At 37.5% G+C, this 21,424-nt stretch overlaps 1 protein-coding gene across 1 annotated transcript in view; it reads right to left on the bottom strand.

The window, feature by feature from the left end:
* Ppm1l (protein phosphatase, Mg2+/Mn2+ dependent 1L) overlaps positions 1–17,865 on the bottom strand; it is a 292,081-nt gene extending 274,216 nt beyond the window's left edge. The window contains exon 1 of the mRNA XM_005338294.5: positions 16,413–17,865. Within this exon, the coding sequence (XP_005338351.1) occupies positions 16,413–16,811 (399 nt within the window). The 5' untranslated portion in view covers positions 16,812–17,865. The remainder of the gene's footprint in view (positions 1–16,412) is intronic.
* Positions 17,866–21,424: the final 3,559 nt, after the last annotated feature.

Below are 21,424 nucleotides of genomic sequence, written 5' to 3'. Positions count from 1 at the left end.
TGGGAAAATGAAAACTAAAACTACACTACTACATTGACACACCTACTAGAATGGTTAGAACTTGAAAGATTAGCAAGAATGTAAAACATCTAGAATTCTCACACATTGCTGATGGAAATGTAAATAATACAACCACTTCAGAAACAGTTTAGTCATTTCTCTGAAAGTTAGTACATATTTACCAAGATGATCCAGCCAGATATTTACCCAAGAGAAATGGAAGCACATGTCCATATAGAGACTTGGAGATGAAACCTCAAACAATCCAAATGTCTAATAATTTTGACTTATCTATACAATGGAATACAATTCAGCAATAAAAATGAATGAACTATAATATAGACCATTATTGTTTAAATAAATTATTAATAGATGAAATTATATGGATTTCAAAATGTTTGTGTTAAGTGGGGGAAAAAGCCAGGAAAAAAAGAGTGTACATTAAATATAGCCATTTATATAAAATTTTATAAAATTAAACCTAGTATATAATGACAAAAAAAACGGGCCTTAGAAATTAGGGAAATTTTGATAAAAGAAGGAGAAAAAAGGAATTACCAAGGAACATGACAAAACATTTGAATAAAACTTATGTTCATTATCTTGAGTGCAGTGATGGTTTCATAGGTCTGTAATTTTATAAGTTATACAAAACTAATATGTATAGTTTATGGTATATATTTATCATATACCTCAATAAAGCTGTGGTATTAGACAATATTATTTTCCAGATTTTTCTTTTAATGAAGAAGGTGGATAGCCTTATCCCCACAGCATAAATCTACCTTGGAGACTTGTGGTGAGGACTTCCCTTTGGTCAAGTGGAAACAACATTCAGGCACTCCCACTGCTACCCTAATTTTAAGAAAAAAAAGAAAACACCTGGCTGTCTTTTCATCCAAGAGTTCCCTCTTAAGCATGCCTGCCTGTACTCTTTCATATCTAAATTTGTTTGCATTGTTACATAATCCTTTGGGGATTATATAGCTCTGCAGAACAGAGGAGGAGCTGTGACCTGTGGCTCTCATATGAAGGTGTACAGAACTTCTCAGGCCACTGTTAGGATTCTTGATGCCCAGAGTTTTCAGCAGCAGTCACTTAGATCCCCTGGATGTTAAAAACCACAAACTTCATGTCCAACAATTATTTACTGCTTTGTGAGTCTCACTCTTAAACTAACCCAAGGCCAGATGTTTACCAAAACAGGTTAGGCCTCAAGCTACAATATCAGATGCTCAGAAGAGTTGCCAGGAAGAGAGGAAAGGAGTGAATGCCCAACTAGCCTCTCTTCTGAAATCACTAGAGAAAAAAATTCTTCAGGGTCTCAAGCCAGAGGCAACAAAGAAACAGCAAAAAAAAAAAAAACTTTTTCTACATATTTATGATTATAAATTACCAGGCTGAGTGCCCAACTCTGTATTCCCATCTGGTTGCAAAGCTAGGCTGGCACTTTGATTAAAAATAACACATTCAATATGGCATTATCTTCCTAAAATTGACTTTAAAAATAATGAGGATAAAGTAATCTTACTTCTAACTCCAAAAAGTCACATATTTATTCTCTTTTGTTTCTATAAAACTCTAAGACTACATTTTCTCAAAGTGATCACACACAGAAATACATATTATGCTCTTTAAGAAAAGATTTCTAGGGCTTGGGTTGTAGCTTAACAGTAGAGCGCTTGCCTTGCAAGCATGAGGTACTGGGTTCAATCCTTAGCACCACATAAAAATAAATAAATAAACAAAAATAAAGATATTTTTAAAAAAAGAAAAAGAAAAGAAAAGATTTCTATCACTGCATGAAAACTCTCAAAATGTTACTCAACTGCTTATTCTATTGTCATACAAAAGTTACAGTGAAATGGTAATATTTGTGAATCTATACAAATACAAGATACTTTTTATAACACAGCATATTTGATATGCATATTCTTCATTCTTCATTATAAATTACTTTAAATATTATACATTTATAACTACATATTACTCTCAAAGTAGTGATTTCATTACTCTCAAAGTAATATGTCAAAAAAATAGACACTATTCTTTACATGCAATTTGAGAGATCTTTCAAGGGAAATTTTGATTAGATATGATTTTGTCTTTTATACCAACTTGGGATCTAACTTCACTCACTATTTAACTATTCTGTAAGTAGTCACAGTTTCCTTACAGGACAGGTAGTAGAAATTAGGGAAAGGATTTTATGCACAGGAAATCCTAAATAAAATAAAGACAATAGGGTCAAGGGTATTGACCTAACTAACTCTGTCAGTTACAGAGACCTTGCCCAGCATCTTCAAGGCCCTGGGTTTGATCCCTAACACTGAAAAAAAAAATAATAATAATTAATAAAATGAAGACAACCTTCACCAAAACTGGCAGATGGGCCAGGGCAAGATGGCTCCAGATCTCCCCTTCCAGAAGTCTCATTCCTCTGTAGCAGTCTCCTCTTACCATAGCCTAAACCACTGCTAGCCATCTCCCTCCAAAATGAGTATAAATGAGATGAATCTCCCAGGAATCTCCTATTCGGCCTGGAATAGATTAGAATGTTTTTAAAACAACAAATTTTTTTATATTTAATAATTAAGGAACAAAAATCCTACTGGATCTAACCCACAAGTTCATTGTCTAAAACAGGAGACTGTAAAGTAGAAAAGGACAGCCAACAGCAGAACTGTGGTGACAGTTCCACATTCATCAGTAGCTTTAAATGAACCTACTGAATCAATAATCGTATATCAAAGAGAGAAAAATCCACCTTGCTATTCTATAGTCAGACCTCTTCTTATTGCTGGTTACACGGAACACAGAAAAAGAACTGTTAGAAAACCACCTTTTAGTAGTTTTTTGTTTTTGTTTTTGTTTTTTTGTTTTGTTTTGTTTTAGTTGTAGATGGACACAATAGCTTTATTTTACTCATTTATTTTTATGTGGCGCTGAGGATTGAACCCAGTGCCTCATGCATGCCAGGCAAGCACTCTACCACTGAACTATAACCGCAGCCCCTCTTAGTAGTTTTTAAGATTTATCAGGATCCAAAAATAGCAAATTTATCTTTCAATATTCAGGTAAAACCACTCTAAGTCAATTCAAAAATAAAATAGTTTCTGTTTTTCTAGAAGCCACTAAAGTTGACTTTTTACCCACATCAGTACACTTTACCAATGAGATTGCTAACATGCAGAACAAGGAATGTTCCAGGCTATCTTCTCTGAAACCCTTTCTCACTTGTATGCCCCATAATCATTTCTACTTCCCCTTCTTTCTAGCTAACAAAACTCTAGTCTTATCTTTCTAGGCTTTCATTCTCTCCAGAAGAGGCATGGGCTCCTCCCCAGATCCAAAGTGAACTAGGATGGGTCAGTTAATCATGCAGATCATATTCCCATAACCAAGTCTTGTTTAGGCATGTACTGCACCATAACTTTGACCTATGAGATGTGAGGAGTAATTTCTAGGAAGGTCTTTTTCAGGGTTAAGGAACACAGGACAGAAGATTTCTTTCATGTGTCTGGACTGTAGTTACACAAAGATGGTTTAGTAATTCTAAGTATCGAATCATGCAACTATGAGGGAAACATGAAGGGAATTTCCAAGATACTGAAATAACAACTGTTCCTAGTATTTAAGCTGCTTCTACTTGAATTTTTTTACAATCAAAAACTTCCAAATAATGCACCATCTAGATTTACAGCAGGAACTTTTTCCACCTATAGCATAAGCCTCTGACAGTAGGCATAAACGACAAAACCAACCAATCTGTGAAACTGCAAGATGACATTTCCTTTATTGACAAAGCAGCTCTTACAAAGACGAGCTGCTATTGATCACTGGAAAACTATTTTCTCTTTGATACAAATTACTTTGTATCTCCCTTTTTGAAATGAGTTCTTACATAAATTTGATGTAATTTTTATTTAATATAATGGGAGGAAAGGAAATTTTTAATTATAGAAGTCTTACTGACTTAAAAATATAACAGCCTAATCTTAATTTATGTCTCTCTGTTGAGGCTAGTAAGAGAAATGCCCTTAAACAAGCCAGCTCTTCACATATAAAAATGAATTTCCTGAGAGAAAGAATTATAGAGAAAAACACATTCTCCAGGGAGAATGTGGAATCTCCTTGATGAAAGTTTTTAAAAATAGATATTTCATGAAGACTTAGACTCTATATTTAGATTAGATAGCAATTCAAAATCCCTGCCAGAACTATCTAAATAGAAAAAAATGTATTTTTTAAACAAAAATTTATAAAAACATCTAAGTGTGAAAATAGAAGTAAAAACTTCTTAATCTCAAATTCTGTAATAGTCATATGTAGATATACCTATGCAAACCAGCTATTATAAAGAGTTCACTTCATTATTCTAGGGTACAAAAAAGCTGAACAGTATAACCAAAAATTCTACTATTTTTTAAATTTTTTAAAGTTGTGGTTGAACATAATACCTTTATTTTATTGATTTATTTTTATTTTTATGTGATGCTGAGTATCGAACTCAGTGCCTAGAATGTGCTAGGAGAGCGCTCCACTATTGAGCCACAACCCCAGCCCCCCAAAATTCTATTAAACCCTTATTTACTTTGCTAGAAAACGTCCAGTGACTAATTTAACTGAAAATTAATTTATTTAATTAAAAAGCAGAGTAACTGTAATCCCAGAAGACTGAGGCAAGAGGATCACAAGTTTAAGACCAACCAGGGCAACTTACCATTTAGTTCAGTACTTGCCCAGAATGTATGAGGCCCTAGGTTTAATCCCCAGTCCGACGAATAAATAAATAAATGTGCTGTGTGTGTGTGTGTGTGTGTGTGTGTGTGTGTAAAATGAAAGTACTAGAAATAGTATATATAGTTAGAAAATTGCCATTGCCCAGAAACTTTTATTTTGATAACTCAGGGAATTTAAAAAACAAAACATATTTAGATTAACAACTCTGCTATGTAAGAGTAGTGCTAAATTTAGATTCTCCTTTTAAAAATACAATTTTAAAATATTAAGATCTTTTCATTCAAGGCATTAAACCCCCATTCACTTTTATAATGACCAAAATCTGGAATATTAATGTTGAAAAGCAAATGCAAATAAGTTTTCATTTCTCCAGGGAAGTCACAAGGTTTGCTACCTTCTTATACAACTGAAAACTAGTCTTTGATTTAGCAACTTACACACAAAAATCATCTGTCAGCTGCTCACACAAGATGAGGACAAAAAGGGCTCTTGGATGGTATGGTAAAAAGACTGTCAGTCTTTGTACAAACTAAAAACATTTTCAAGTTATTGTAGACCCATAAATGCTTAACTTGGGAAGCAGACAGTTCTGTATACATAAGAAAATGGTGTCTCTCTACTTGGAATTACTGTACAGTGTACATCTTTCACTAATGTATGCAATGGCCCCAATCTTACCTTCAGGAGCCCCATGCCCAATCAGAACTCCCCTGTCTTCTAGGAATGGAGGAAGGTAAGTTTCATTTATAACAAACTCAATTGCTATAGCCCTCTTTCATTCTAGAAAAGTTGGAGGCAGCTAAATTTTCATTAAATTGGGTCCTATTATAAAGAAATAGAAATAGAAAAAGAAGATGAAATATCTCCTTAGAGATGAAGTGATGAAGTCTTTAAGATTTGTTTTTTCAGAAATATCATATCTTGGGTTGGGGATGTAGCTCAGTGGTACAGCACTTGCCCAGCATTCATGAGGTCTTAATTCCCAGTAGTCAAGCTTTCTCATACACAGACTTCAACTTCACTGAAAGGACATCAGTTTATCAGTATATATAATTTTTATCTACAAGAATATTTACTGAAAATGCTTTGTATTTTTCAAAGGAGAGCCTACAATTATAAAACAAAGTTATAAAAGTTATTAAATTCTATTAACCATGTAGAAAATTATGGCTTCCTTTGTTTGTTTAAACTTGGCCTTTAAAGATGTGTATTAAAAACAGATTATAACTATCTATGACCAAAGCCTGGGCTTGACTTAAGGATGGCTAAGAAAATAATGTATTAAACCTCTGGAATAGAAACACAGGACCAGTATCTAGTCAAATTAAACAAACCAACTCAGTATTACAAACAAATGAGAAAAAGACATTTTGCTGTTTAAAATAAACAATCATTAATCAAAGCAAATAAGAAGTCATGTTCAAGGCCAACTTTAGCAAGATCCCAAGCAATTTAGTAAGCCCTAGTCTCAAAAAACAATAATAATAAATTGACAAATATATTTGTTAGTTTATTTGTTAGATGTATTAGGAAATTATTTTAGTTCTCAAAAAGGAAAATAAACCATCAGTGCTTCAGTATAAAGAGAAATTGCACAAATATGCACACATACATATTTATCCTAAAGGCAAGCTTTTGTACTTCAGAGTAAAATATAACAAATTATTTTGATCATTGTAACTGGCTATGCTAATGCCACTCTAATTTCTACACAAGCCTTTCATAAGCCAACACGAAAGAATATTAGGAATACTCTGTAGTAGGAGAGATATTCTGCTAGAAAAAAGTGGGATACGTCAGAACTCTGTTTGAATGTAAGGTATCACCTGCTTTGCCTTCTGATCCTATCTTTTCGTAATTACAGACTTTGCTAGGTAATTATAAGATATACCTACCAATATTTGCAGCATAGAATTTTTAGGGACACCATAACACATGATAGGAACATCAACCATATAAGAAACCCAAAGTCCTACTGAGCAAAACTAGAAGACAAGGCAAAGTCCATGTAACAACACAATCAGCATTTTACTGCCCAAATTATGAGATTTGTAGAACTTCAATCAGAAATTGAGAGCACCAGTCTGGAGACAGATAGTTCTAAGTCTAACAGCAGTTTCAAATTTTAGTTTTACCACCTATAAGCTGAAAGAGAATTTGGACAAACTGCTTAATGTCTCTGGGCTTAATTTTCCCATCTACAAAACAGGAGTAATGTAATAATAATGATTTTACAAAGTCTTATGAAAATTAAAATTAGATAACATATAAAAAGTACTTAAACTCTGCCTAGCATATTACAAATAATGTCAGTCATTATTGTTACTAATATTGCCACCAGTAATGGCTTATTTCTCCTTTGTTCCAGAAATCCCAATTCTGGCAATCTGCCCTAAAGAAATAATCCATACTTTTGTAGTAGAAACACAAAAATATTTATTACAATGTTAATTACAATGGCAAAAAGTTAGGAAACTAAGCCAGTTAGGGTGGTGCCCTCCTGTAATCCCAGAGGTTCAAGAGGCTGAGGCGGGAGGATTGAGAGTCCAAAGCCAACCTCAGCAACAGCGAGGTGCTAAACAACTCAGTGAGACCCTTTCTCTAAATAAAATACAAAAAATAGGGCTGGGGATGTAGCTCAGTGGTCATGTGCCCCTGAATTCAATCCCAAATACCAAAAAAAGAGGAAAGTAAATGAATAAAGCAGCAGAGTAATTTATCAAATATTCATCTATTCAATAAAACATTACTCCTTCCCAAAAAAAGAAATAAAATACAAAGAATTAAAATTAAATATAAAGAATTACAGAGCAAGCCAGCACAGTGGCACATGCCTATAATCCCAGCAGCTCAGGAGGTGAGGCAGAAGGATCAAGAGTTCAAAGCCAGCCTCAGCAAGGACGAGGCACTAAGCAACTCAGTGAGACCCTGTCTCTAAATAAAATACAAAATAGGGCTGGGGATGTGGCTAAGTGGTTGAGTGCTCCTGAGTTCAATCCCCTGTACACCCCCCCCCAAAAAAAATTATAGAGCAAAATAACAGTGTGTTTACAGTAATATACAAAGTTAAAAAAAATAAAATAAAATTATTTATGACTAGCACAATTTATTTAAAATGCTCATAAAAAAGATCAGCAAGCAATATACCAAAATAATAATAATGAATGTGTCAGGGTAATAAGACTTGGAGTTACTATTTTTTCTTTTCTATACTATCTGTAACATCATTATATTACTTTTATTATTTTAAAATCAACTCATTTTAAATGTTTTACTTGCTTTAGATTTAATATGCATTAAGATTATTATAACATTAATAGAAGTTAAACCACAAAAATATATTCCTGAAGTGGTTAAAAATCAAAATAGAAATTAATAAAACAAATGCATTTCAATATTAAACTCTATTATTTTTCAAAAACAAGTCCCTAATGAAGGGATCACTTAAATCTGAGATTGAATGATATACATCTTTTAAATCACTGTCAAGATAATGAAATCATTTAAAAGCACTAAAGACATTGTGTAGTTTTTTTGCTCTTAGAAAACCTACTCTTTGTAACAAAACCTAAGTTAATCCTAGTAACAAAGTAAAATGTTAATAAAAGCCTTTCTATTTGATTAAGTCAGATACTATATAAAATATATATTCTTATTTTAAAATGTGTCCATCTAGAAAAGTATAACAGAAATGTTTTATGAATTGACAAATTAAATGGTGAATGTACAGTTTATAAATCCCAGAAAATGTCTAAATACAAAGGACAAACGAAACAAATTTACATCCAAACTCCCTATAGTCCAAAGTATGCTCTTTTTTTCCATCTAACCACTCTTTTTAATGTTGATAGTTCCACACTAGGAATCTTGAAAATAGTTTTGCCACGTAGGGGTTCTGCCAGCCACACTCAGCCTACCTCTCAGCTGTGGCCTACACCCCTGGGCTTCATCTTCAATGTTTTGGCCCAGGCTTCCCAACTGACCCTCCCACTTCACACTACTATCTTCTTTATGTAAATCAAATCCTTTATGTAGATTATAGGAAAAGCTTACTAAAGCATGGATTTTATTCCACCTTTTGCTCAAAAATATCCAGTGGTTCTCCAATATTTACAGAACACAACCCAGGCTCCTCAGATAAGCTTTCAATATCAGTCCTAACAACAGTTCCAGAAGCATCTCCTACTTTCTTCACTTGTATATCTAACCCATAGGCCAAATCTCCTAAACTGTGTATCCCAGCATACTAGTATACTTTGTCATTATTAGTATGTCATAAATAATCGTGACCAATAATGGCTCAAGTACCAAAAACTGTAAATTATCTACTTTTTTAAAAAATATTTATTTTTCAGTTTTAGGTGGACACAATATCTACAATATCCTTATTTTATTTTTATGTGGTACTGAGGATCGAACCCAATGCCTCATACATGCTAGATGAGCATTCTACCACTAAACCACAACCCTAGCCCAAATTATCTACTTTTTATAACTAAACTAGCTAAATGCAAAGGCATGTGCCTATACTCCCAGCTAACAGGAGGATGAAGCAGGAAGATGACTTGAGCTTATGAATTGAGGCCAACCTGGCTAACTACTAAAATTCTATTTCAAAACAAAACTAGAAAGGATTCAAGTTTATTCCTATGATTCCACTTGTTTGACTGCATTAGAAATGGGGGTGAACTGGGAGTGGTATCATATGCCTATAATCCCAGATACTGAGGAGGCTAAAGCAGAAGGATCCACATTTAAAGCCACCCTGGGCAACTTAGTGAGACTGTCTCAAATTAAAATAAAAGGGCTGGGGATGTGGCTCTGCGGTAGAGCACTTTCCTAGGATGTGCCAGGCCCTGGGCCCAATTACCACTAGTACCATCCCCCAAAAAAAAAAGAAGGGAAAAGAAAGAAAAATAAATAAAAAATAGTGTGAGGGACTGGGAATATGGCTCAGACCTATGTTCAATCCCTACCACCATAAAAAAGAGAGAGGGGTGGAATTTGTGCCAGAACGCTGGGAAATACTTAAAACTCTGGGTTCCCTATGAAGGTGTGTTATACATGACATCTTCTCTGTCACAAATCACAATACAAAGACACATTCCAAACCAGGGTTCCTGAAAGAGTAGCATCATTGAGAATATTCTCCCCTGTAAAGGGAGCAAGCAGCCTGCCTTGCTTCAAATTATGGCAATTAATCCTTTGGTGGGGGGGTGCTACGGATTGAACCCAGGACCTTGTACATGTAAGGCAAGCACTCTACCAACTGAGCTATATCCCCAGCCCATAAAAATCTTTCTTTTTGGGGGGGAAGGGGGGCACTGATGGTGTTACCAGGGATTGAGCTCAGGGGCACTCAACCACTGAATCACATCCCCAGCCCTTTTTTATATTTTATTTAGAGAAAGGGTCTCACTGAGTTGCTTAGCACTTTGCCATTGCTGAGGCTGGCTTCAAACTCTCAATCATCCTGTCTCAGCCTCCAGAGCTGCTGAGATTACAGGGATGCGCCACTGCACAGGGCTTGGCAATTAAATTTTAAAAGCCACTTTTCTGTTCATAAAAACCAAGGGGAGAGGAGGCAGAGTGACTCTAGAGGAAACCAGAGACTGGGAGAAGAACTACTTTAGACCATTCTACTCCATCAAGATGGGAGACCATTTCTTGACAGGTTGAAGGCCAAGAATTTTATTGCATAGGTCATCTACTCACAGTGTTGATATGAAATTTACTTTCAAATAAATTACTTAACAAAAAACAGCTAATCTGTATAAACAATATCAAGTATATCAAAACACAAATAGTACTCAAATACAGAGAAAATAATAAATGGGCTTCTAGATGACTACTCTTGGAGAAAGCCTGCTCTAAACAAATGGGATACCTGTCTTCAAATTGCACCCACATTTTACTTCCTCCAAACCATTTCCACACTTTTTTTTCCACATGTAATGTCATCTTCCCCTCCTCCTTCCACCCAATTTTTCTACAGAAATGACAGGATACAATCAAATGTCAATTTCTCCTCAAAATTATCCAAGACTCTCCCAAGCTCCCTCAGACAGGCTTGCACATCAGGTAATGGGCATCTCATAGCTCTTCTAGATAAAATTGCATCTTGTAACTCTGCTATTTTTTAAAACCTCATCACTGCAAATAGATAGGCTGTTCCCTGAGGGCAGAGAATGCACTGATTCATCCTTGAACATCACACAGACAACTGTTTTCCACATGTGGCAGAAAATTTTGGCTTCATTGAACTAAATTTCTTAAAAACCTGATTAAAAGACGCAAGAAAATCAGCAGTCAGAAACACAAGAGAGGATTTAATTGGGAGGAAGAAAAAAAGCTTTGTTTTTTCAGCAGAAATTTTAATGTACCATTTTAAACCAAAATAATCTGACTTTCCTCTTAAGCCATTGGGTGTTTGCCAACACCAAATCTCTAGGCTTCTTCTATACCATTATGTGGAATCAAACATTTACTAACCTCAGTTATAATGTCTAAAAAGCAGATCACTCACTGTGCCATTCATAATTTATTTATTCAGAATATATCTTATTTCAGAAGGATCCAATGAAAATACATATGACACAACAAGATAAAATGACATATCTAAGAAGAAAAAGAACAAAAGAAAACTGAATATAAGGAAGATAAGCTATCCTGGAAGTAAGGTTTATGCATCAAATAAACGTATTCTATAAAATTCTGTGCATGCTAGGGGTCAGAGTTGGGCTCTTCACACTTCCAGCAGCCAAAACACACAGGATAACTCAGTCTGTCATGATTCAATATCCTTAAGATAAAACAAAAAAGAATTAGAATATTTTTACTCCCCTGGTCTTCATAAAGAGGATGCTATATAATATAACAAAGACTCAAGCAACATCCTTGCAGTTGATTTCTCAGACAGCTTTGGAAGACCATTCTTAGAACAACCCTTACAGATAACATGACAATAATAAATGCAAATGCTGGAGAGAAAGGCTCCTTGCAGGTCTAGATTCACCAGAAACAGACTATGTTATCCAGACTAACCTGAAATAGAGAGGCCTCATGCATCACTTGCCTTTAAAATTATAAACAAAGTTTGATATGCAAATCTGTTTTTTTCTGGGAAATATGCCTATAGTTTCGTAACATTCTCAAAAGGAAGCATGACTCAAGAAAAGTTAAGAATCACTGATCTAAAGAACTAGGCTGGATTATGGGTATCCTTCAGGCAACCATCCATAAGCATTTCTCTTCTGAGCTTCTGAGAGTATTGCACCTAAATGTGGAACTGATATGAAATGTGGGATTTTTTCAGTCATGTATCAACTGTCAAGATATATGACTTTCCACTGGACTATGGTGGTTAAGATGTTTCACGTGTCCAAAATCTTTTAGTAACACCCATAAACATATGTAACACATAACAATCCATTCCCTGCATAAATTTCAGCTATGAACACTGACAAAGAACCTCAAACGATTAGTGATATTTTTTCTACATAGTATTTTTTTTAATTTATTGCCTATGGATAAAACTACAGATAAGCACAAAAAGCAGTCATTTTCTTAGATAAACATTATTTTGAACTTCAAATTTTAAAACTAACAACGCTTCTACACCAATTGATACAATCTGAGCTTTTTTTTTACTTTTTGTTTTAATCTTACATTATACCACATAAACTCATAGCTTTAGATATGTATATATAGTCATCCTTCTCATAGACTAAGAGATTAAGATGTCCCAAATGTTCAAGAGGATCAAGTGAAGAAGCTGGCCTGTAGGAACTTAGAGACAATAGTCCTTAAGATTTCATCCATCTAAATGAAATCACAGCTACATAGAATCTAATTTTCAGCATATCAAGTCCAGAGATATATTTCTGTCAAAAAATCCATGGTTGCCAGATGCAGTGGTACATGTCTTAATCCCAGTGGCTTGGGAGGCTGAGACAGGAGGATTGCAAGTTCAAAGCCAGGCCTCAGCAAAAAGTGAGGCATAAGCAACTCAGTGAGACCTGTCTCTAAATACAATACAAAATAGGGCTGGGGATGTGGCTGAGTGGTTAACTGCCCCTGAGTTCAATCCCTGGTACCCACCCCACGCCCAAAAAATCCATAGTTGAATAGAATTAATACATGCTAACCCAACTCATAAGAGTTCAGTTACAATTAGAATACCAATTTATTAATTAATCATAGAGAATACTCCTTGTCACTTATCAGAAAATTCACACGTGATGTCAGAATGCTGCTTTATTAATGTACATATAAACAGAATCCTGAATTAGTAATCAGAAGTTCACCATAAGTTAGAATGAAGAGAGAGTTTCAGGAATACCTAAAGAATTCATCTTTCTAGAGATCAAATTTGTGGCTTCCCCTGGTAGCGTCACTCTCCCTTGAATATTACCACCACAACACAGCTGACTTCTCAGTTCCTGAGCTTTCTTCTTCCATACCCTTTTGTCCATTAAGCACTTCTCTAAAAGGGCATAATAAAATTGATGAGGGTATATACACCTTACATGCATTATTATCTCTATTTTTAATATAAGAAACTCCCAGATAAAGCAGTTTAAGCAATTTGTCCAAGGTCACTACTAGTCTAAGGCAGAACATAAATTCAAAGCCAGATCTCAAGTCAAAGCCTATGCTTTTAATCTTGCAGTAAATGATGCCTTCACTGTTTTTCTCTAGGCCTCCCACTTCTCAGTTTGAGTTAAATGTCCCTCCTCTATGTTCCCATAACACCAAAAGCATGCCATGGCTATAATTTTTTTTTTTTTGTATAAAGGTCTATCTCTCATTAGACTGAAACTTTTTAAAGATAGGGGTTATGTCTCTATCATCCTTGTATTTCCGAAGAGTGCTATTTCTCTGCGCAAATATGCAAACCAATTTTTCCAGTGGCTTAATATGAAGATCTATAAACTAAAGCCCTCAAACTAGCAACGTAGTCTTTGGAAGGTCACAGTTTCCCCAGCAATCTAAAAAAAAGTGGAACGAAATGGGTATACAACAATACAATAGATATACAAAGATGTACAAGGTCCCTTCTAGATCATCATTATAGGTGAGTCTTTGCTTCTTTATTAATGTGAATTATTAGAAATAAAATTAAGCTCCTCATTTAACCTCTCTACCACTCTAGCGACTCTATGTGTGTGTGTGTGTGTGTGTGTGTGTGTGTGTGTGAGGTGTGTGTGTGTGTAATGGAGTACTCCTTCTTTTCTGAAAGAACATAACTGTCATTTATAACAAATCAAACAGCGGCACCCTCCTCTGGTGAATGTTAAAGGAGTTAAACAACACAAAAGACAAGAATTAGACCAGGGGATTGTCCTCAAATGATATATAAAGAAAAACCTAGACAGAAATAATCCAATAGTATTTGTTATTACTATAGTCTCAACAACAACTAAATAGCTCCTTTTATAGCACTTACCCTATTTTGCCTTAAACCACAGCCAAAATGAATGAACAGGCTGCACATGGTAAAAGGTTATAGAGAGAACCATTATTCTATCTCTGAGGGTATATTAATTATTTTGCAAACAGCATGCATTTCAACATAAAGCACAATGAAAATCATAGTTTGGCTAAAAATGACCATATTTTCATTTAATATTAAAAATTTAATGAAAATGCCAAGTACATATAAAACAAGATAGTACTGGAAAATTTCAACCTGAAACCTGCTTGAGTCTTCAACTTTCAGGTTTTAGAAAATCAATTTAGAAGAAAAAAAACTGTAATCACCCAATCACTTATACACACAGGCTCAAAACATGCCAATATATCACATCTAGACCACCACAACCCAAAGTTTTACAACATTACTATTATATCAAAACCTTTTAATTAAAAGTAAAATTGTGCTAAGACCAAAATTAGATTATCATTAGCCAAGAATTTTAATATAGGATAAAGTATGTTTATTAAATGATTTACAAATGATAGAATAATAATTTCCTTCTCCCTTCCTGAGTCTAGGGACATAAAATGAAAATACAGACATTCTGACTCAAGAAAACAAATCAGTCCTTATACTGGCAACCTTATCATTCAGCTATGTTTTTGCCCAAGTATGCAGTGTCTCTTCCCAATTAACTTCACATCTTTCATCTAGGCTGTGGTCAAGAAGAGGGAAAACCCACATCAGACAAAAGGCTACAAAATTACTATTAGTAAGAAAATTTCATTTTTAAGATAGACAATAAAAAAGACTAAGGTGGATGAAAAATAGCAAAAACTGATTTCAGTTCTATCAAGAAAGTTTTCTAATTGTTTTTTTCATTCTTGGCAAAGTGGGTTCTACAGGGCAAGTAGAACAGAACCAGAGAAAGATTTGCAGATGGTGGGTGGAGAATGCAGATAAGATAACCAATTGAAAGTTTTTTCAATGTTTACCCAAAATCAAGGCCAAAGAACAAGCAAATGCCTGAAAGAGAATGACAGTCCCTACAGTTCCCTACAACCCACACAACAATCAGAGGGCAAAGAAGGGGAATCAGGTGGGAGTGAAGAAGAAGAATGGGGGGGAAAAGAAGAAAGGAAAAGAAGAGTAAGAAAGGATGCTGCCAAAAATTAAGAAAGAAAGTATGCTGTCAAAGGGAAAGGGGTATTAAGCATGAAACTTTGTTACAAACTGTCCAAAGAAAGATGGGGTGACTGGCCTGATGTTTTTTTTTTTGTTTGTTTGTTTTCTGTTTTTTGGTTTTTTTTTTTTTTTTTTTTTTTTTTTTTGGAGCAGGACACTGGAGCCACATTTGTCAGACTTAGCCCAGGTCCAAGCCAAGGACAGGAACCAACCCTAGCCCCACCATCAGGAAACTAAGTCCCAGCAAACCACCCAGATGCAGCAGAAAAGTGAGAGAGACCTAAGCTGGCCTTTAGCCCCATCTCCTGCTCCCAAATGAACCTCCAAACAAAGGTGTTTACAAGCAAGGGGACATCTGCACCCCCATGCTGACTAGGGCACAGGAGTGAGGTCAGGGCACAGCCAGCTCTGCGGGCACGGGTATCTCTGCATAGGCGGGGGCATCACGGTCCCATGAAGCGATCTAGCTTTAAAAAAAAAAAAAAAAAAAACCTTGGGCCAGCGAGGAATGCTCTCTGTTGAACTCGCAAAGTTGATGGCCTTGGGAGGAAGAGCAGAGCCACTCTCGAGTTCCTCCCTAGAGTGAAGGCAAAGGGAAAGAGTCACGGTTTCCTTCACCCTCAACCAACTCTCTACCTTGCAGATTTTGTCCCTTTCTCTAAGAATACATCAAAGATACTGTCTTCCTTCTTTGTGGTAATGCATCCTCAAACTCTGGAACGGGGGCTCTGAGGCCCGGGACAAAAGTTCACTGGAAATACCATTAATTCTTCCCGAAAAACTAGCAGGGTCATTTGGCTTTGGAGACCTCATATTAAAACAGCAAGAAATATGTGGTGAATGACTCTCTGCTAAACAGGTCGCTCGGCTCCAAGGTCCCCATACAGCAGTGTTTGGGGCAACTTGAGCCACATCTGTCCAGACACCACGCCCCTCTCACCCAAGTCCTACCCTGTCGCACATGCGACATCCTGTTGTTTACACACACACACACACACACACACACACACACACACTCACACACACGGGTGGGGGGGGTGGAGAGCGCACCCAGTGGAACTCCTACCTCGCCGCCGTGCCCATCGAAGATCCCAAAGATGGACGGGTGCGTTTTGTTGGCAAGGTCTGTAAGAACTTCGAAGCGATCCTCCATGTGGTCTCTTCGGCCCTGGATGGAATACACCGCCACGTTATGGCTCTTGAACTCCCAGGTCTTAGAAAACTCGGCCTCCAGCACGTCAAGCCCTCCAAGTCGATCGTTCTGCATAATCTCAGCCACCTTGCCCTTCACCATCTTCACCGCGTCCCGGCTGGACTTGACGATGGTCTTCACTTCGTCCGTGTGGAAGAAGTAACTCCAGAGCGCTAAGCTGATGCACAGCAGGAAAAGCGTCTCAGGTCTAAGCAAGAAGTAGCGCATGATGCGACCCAGCAGAGACAGCAAAGTCATCGTATCCTCTATCATTTATTATCACTAGAGCCCCAACCACCAGCAGCGACGCGCGCCCTGAAGGCTCGCCGGGTCCGAAGCACTGCGGGGACAGCCCGCCTGGAGGGAGGCGGAACAGTAGCCTAGGGTAGGGGGGAGGAAGCGCACGGAGCCGAGCAAGAGGCGGATGAGCTGGATGTTCCAAACCCGCACCGCAAGCAGAGGCAGTTTCCCTTTTGTCTCCCTGCCTCGGCGGCCCGGAGGCCGGTGCCTGCCGCCAGTGCCGCCTCCCCTCCTGCGCCCTTTGTGAAACGCGGCAGCCGCGGCGGCGGCGGCGGGGGCGGTGGTGGCGGCGGCGGCGGCAGCCTCGGGTGCCGGGGCTGGGCGCGAGGAACCAAGTTAAAGTTGCGCCGGGCGGGTCTGCCGCGGCAAGCGAGAGTTCGGGGCGACCGGGCCCGCGCGATCCCTCCGGGAGTGCCCCCTCGCGGCTCCGGGGAGCGATCGGCAGGTGAGGAGGCTGAGGGCACGAGAGCCCGGCGGGCAAAGGATGCAGGTCCCCTCAGTGGCCGCTGCAGAGGGCGCGGAGACAGCTGAACGTTCCGACGCCTTCACACACCCCGGGGGGCCCAAGAGAATAAAAGTTTTGCAGGAGCCTGGGCTGAGGCTGGTAGACGCAGAGCCCGGCTACACCGCACAATCCGCACTGAGCCGCAGGCGGCCGGCCCGGCTCTGCCTGCCTCTCCCCGGCACCTCGCGGCTCGGCTCGGCTCGGCTCGGCTCCTTTCGGCTTTGCTCGCGCGCCCCTGGCTAGCACTCAGTCTTGCGCTAGCCCCGCCCCGCGCGCGCTCGTCCCGCCCCTTGAGCTAGGATTTGAGACCCTGAGGTGCTCCCCAACGAGCTGTCAGAGGCTGAGGAAGCTTTGTGGCGGCAGGCTAACGCGGGCAGACCGGGCCAATTCAAGCGAACCGAGGGGGAGTGAAGGAGCGCGTCCATTGTCTAGTTCTTGAAGATGGTAGTTCCTGCCTTTGTGCAGGCTCCCGGAACAATATAATCTCCTCCTAGTAGATCGAGCGTTAGTTTCGTGGGAGCCAGTGCTGTTCTCCGGGAAGCAGAGAGTCGCACGTGAGTGTCCCCCCCTCCGGCAGACTAGAAAATAGTACGCTCTTCTCCTCGCCTGACATAAGGCAAGCGAGAAGGGACGCACTTATCCCGACTCACAAAAGCGAGACCGAGAGAAACCTACCGTTTGCAGCCGCCTAAACAATCCGCAACAAAGGCCTGCCGGGATCTCCTGAGACGCTGAGAACGCCTAGGGACATGGCAACTTTCTCCCACCTAAGATCTGTAGAATAGGGGACTTGAAGTCCCATGCAAGCGCGTTCTGATGACAACCTCGGGAGGCGAGAAAAGGCTGGCCTCTCTCAAATAGCCTTTGTCCCTGGAGCTAGGAGCCCCCGCCACCAAGGCCTTCCCTGGTCACAGTCCTTCCTTCCACAAGCGACGCTGAGCTTCCGAATAGGACCCTGAAGCGCTCCTGACCACACAGCGGAGCGAGCGCTCTGACTGCCTTTCTAGTTTAAAAGTGGATTTGAAACTCCCAAGTAGCAGCCTCCTGCCGCCTCTCAACCATAGCAGGAGAAGGCGACGAGGGCTGCAGAGAAAAGTACAGGTTTACAGAAACCATCAAGTATAACCTGAAATTTGGGCAGGTGTCGGTGGGCCTTGAAGATGAAAATCTGCACAAGAAAAGCACAATGTACTTGTCAACTTAGAATATGGAAACAAGTGAACTTTAAAGGAAAATATCAACTCTGACTACCCCTGTCCAGGAAGAAGAGTGCTGATCTGGTTCATCCAGTCCGCTGGACTGGAAGAGTATAAACTGCCTGATCTCAGGAAATGGTATCCCAATTTTTTAAAATTAAAATTTTAAAGCACTTGAAGGAAATACATCAAAATGTTCACAGTGATAACCACAATAGTAGATTAATATGTGATTTTCATTTTCTGCTTTAGATTTTTTTCTATTTTCCACAACTTTGCCAAAGTTCCTACAAAAGGCAGGTTTCCATCACAAAAAAATAAAACTTAATCATTTAAATGGTGCATAGGATATGATCCCAATAATACAAACATACAAAAAAAGAAAGGAAATATGAAGAACTGTTAATAGTCTATAACATACTGTTGAAAACTGAATATTCTGTTTGAAAACTAGGATATGGTTTCCTGCTCTGCTTTACACTTTTCAATATTTTGAGAAAATATTGATAGAGAAAACAGTTTAAAATAAATTAGGTCATTTTGTTCAATAGTCAAGAGATTCCCAAATCAGATAATAAACTCTAAATCCTTTAAGAACAAAAATGTTATTTCTCAGTATTACTATGAAGACAAGTTTACATTATTTACTACTGTAAATTATCCATTTACTTTTCATTGCATTATTACATGAAACTTTATGGCAAGAGCAATTTGTAGATAAACTGTTAAAGACTCCAGAACTATAAGTCAGATGAGGCCCCTGAAGTAACAGTAAAACCACACAACCAAAAGCACATTCAGTAACATTCCTATAGTGATGACTTTAGGACACACACTCTGTTTCCTCCATAACTATGTAGAAAACACAGGTTACTATAATGATCTCTCTGCAGGTTAATTAGCAAGGCACAATTTGATGAATTAATTAATAAACCCAGACTTCCTGCATATTCTGTGGAGATAATGCTTTGACATTTACATCTATGTAGTTCATCTATGTGGAAATCAATAAAATAATTTTTCAAGCAAATCTCCTAGGCATTTTCCTATTAAGAAATTCACATAGTTTACTTGGCAATTTTTAAAATGCTTAAATAAGCTTTTTGTTAAACTTTATTGTAAGTTCTAATATATTAGAGTTTTTAAAAAGAGACTTTAGTGACAAACACATTTGCATATTATGTGAAATTACAAAGATTTTTATAGGGCTGGGGTTGTGACTCAGTGGTACAGCACTTGCCTAGCACATGTGAGGCACTGGGTCTGACCCTCAGTACCTCATAAAAATAAATGAAATAAAGATTTTCATATATAGCTACTTATTTCTATTCTTTTATCCTCAGTCCTCTGAGGAAGACAGAGGAGTTCTTGTCTTTTTATAAATATGAGGGAAAGTGAGGAACAAAGAAGTTAAATGAATACCACAATTCAGCAACTTAGAAGTTGAAACTGAAGTTCAATTATTCTGATAACTCATTCACTAGTCTAACATCCATTGATTACCACCAAGATGATTAGTCTAATATTTATACTTCTCTTATACATTTCAGTGGATCCCTGTATAGAAATCTCAAGAAAAAAAAAATGCATGGATTCTTATTCTGCAATTCTGATTTTAGCCTTTGAGACAAACACTGCCCTGTGAGTATTTAGTTCACACATTGAGAATAACTGTGGGTCAGTTGTAAATAAACTGTCCTTTGTACCTAAACACCCAAAAGATCTGCTGCTAAGGTGAAATACTGTCTAAATTTCACAGAGAAAAAAGAGGTATTATAAAATGTATATTATGGGTTGGGATTGTGGCTCAGTGGTAGAGTGCTTGCCTAGCATGTGCAATGCACTGGGTTCGAGTCTCAGCACCACATATAAATAAATAAAGGTCCATCAATAAATAATAAAAATATTTTTTAAAAATAAAATGTTTATTAAACAAATGCTTTATTATTATAAGTAAATTGGGAATGAACACAGAGCTAATGGCAAACCTAGGTTTTCATAAGACACAAAAGTGATAAAATAATTTCTAGGTAATAACCATATTCTACTATCAAATGGCTCAGCTGAGCCTTACAAGTATATAAAGAACATTAAAAATATAGCTTTTAAAAAAATTTATTCTGGGCTGGGGTTGTAGCTCAGAGGTAGAGTCCTTGCCAGAAAGCGTGAGGCACTGGGTTTGATCCTGGTACCACATAAAAATAAAGGTATTATGTTCATCTTCAACTAAAAAAAAATTTAAAATAATAATTTATTCTAAGAAAAAATTTCAGTGTAGTTTGTCTTAAGGTATAAAATATATTAAAATAAGATTTTAAAACCAATAAATCTATTTCAAATATGATGATGTCCTCATTTTGTTTTTGCCACCTTGTACAAAGTTAAAATAATCAAATATGATTATCAGCTGAACCTCTAGATGATGAATTTGATTTTAAGACCAACTGAAATCATCTCAAATGAAAATTTTATACATATTTAAGTTCTCTGCAGAATTTTAAATTTCCCAATACAATAAGTTGTATTATTAAATAGTTCTTTCCATTGCCCAGAAATATATACTGGGCATTGAGTAAGACTAATATTCTATCAATATACACTTAAATATATGTAACCTTTTTTGAACCCAGAAGGCTTTACCACCAAGCCACATCCTCACCATTTTTTTTTTTTTTGAGACAGGATTTCACTAAGTAGCTTAGAGCTTTGCTGAGTTGCTGAAGCTAGCCTGAACTTGCAATCCTCCTGTTTAAGCCTCCTGAGTCTCTTGAATTACAGGCATGTGCCACCACACACAGCTAAATTTTCAAGTTATACATATAAAACAGTGCATGTAGGTATTGTCAGGAAGCACAACAACTATGATTACTACACCTATGAACCTA

This window comes from Ictidomys tridecemlineatus, chromosome 3 (assembly GCF_052094955.1).
Source record: "Ictidomys tridecemlineatus isolate mIctTri1 chromosome 3, mIctTri1.hap1, whole genome shotgun sequence".
NCBI lineage: Eukaryota > Metazoa > Chordata > Mammalia > Rodentia > Sciuridae > Ictidomys > Ictidomys tridecemlineatus.
The sequence above is the reverse complement of the archived record's forward strand: the minus strand, read 5'-3'. Positions and strand labels throughout refer to the sequence as shown.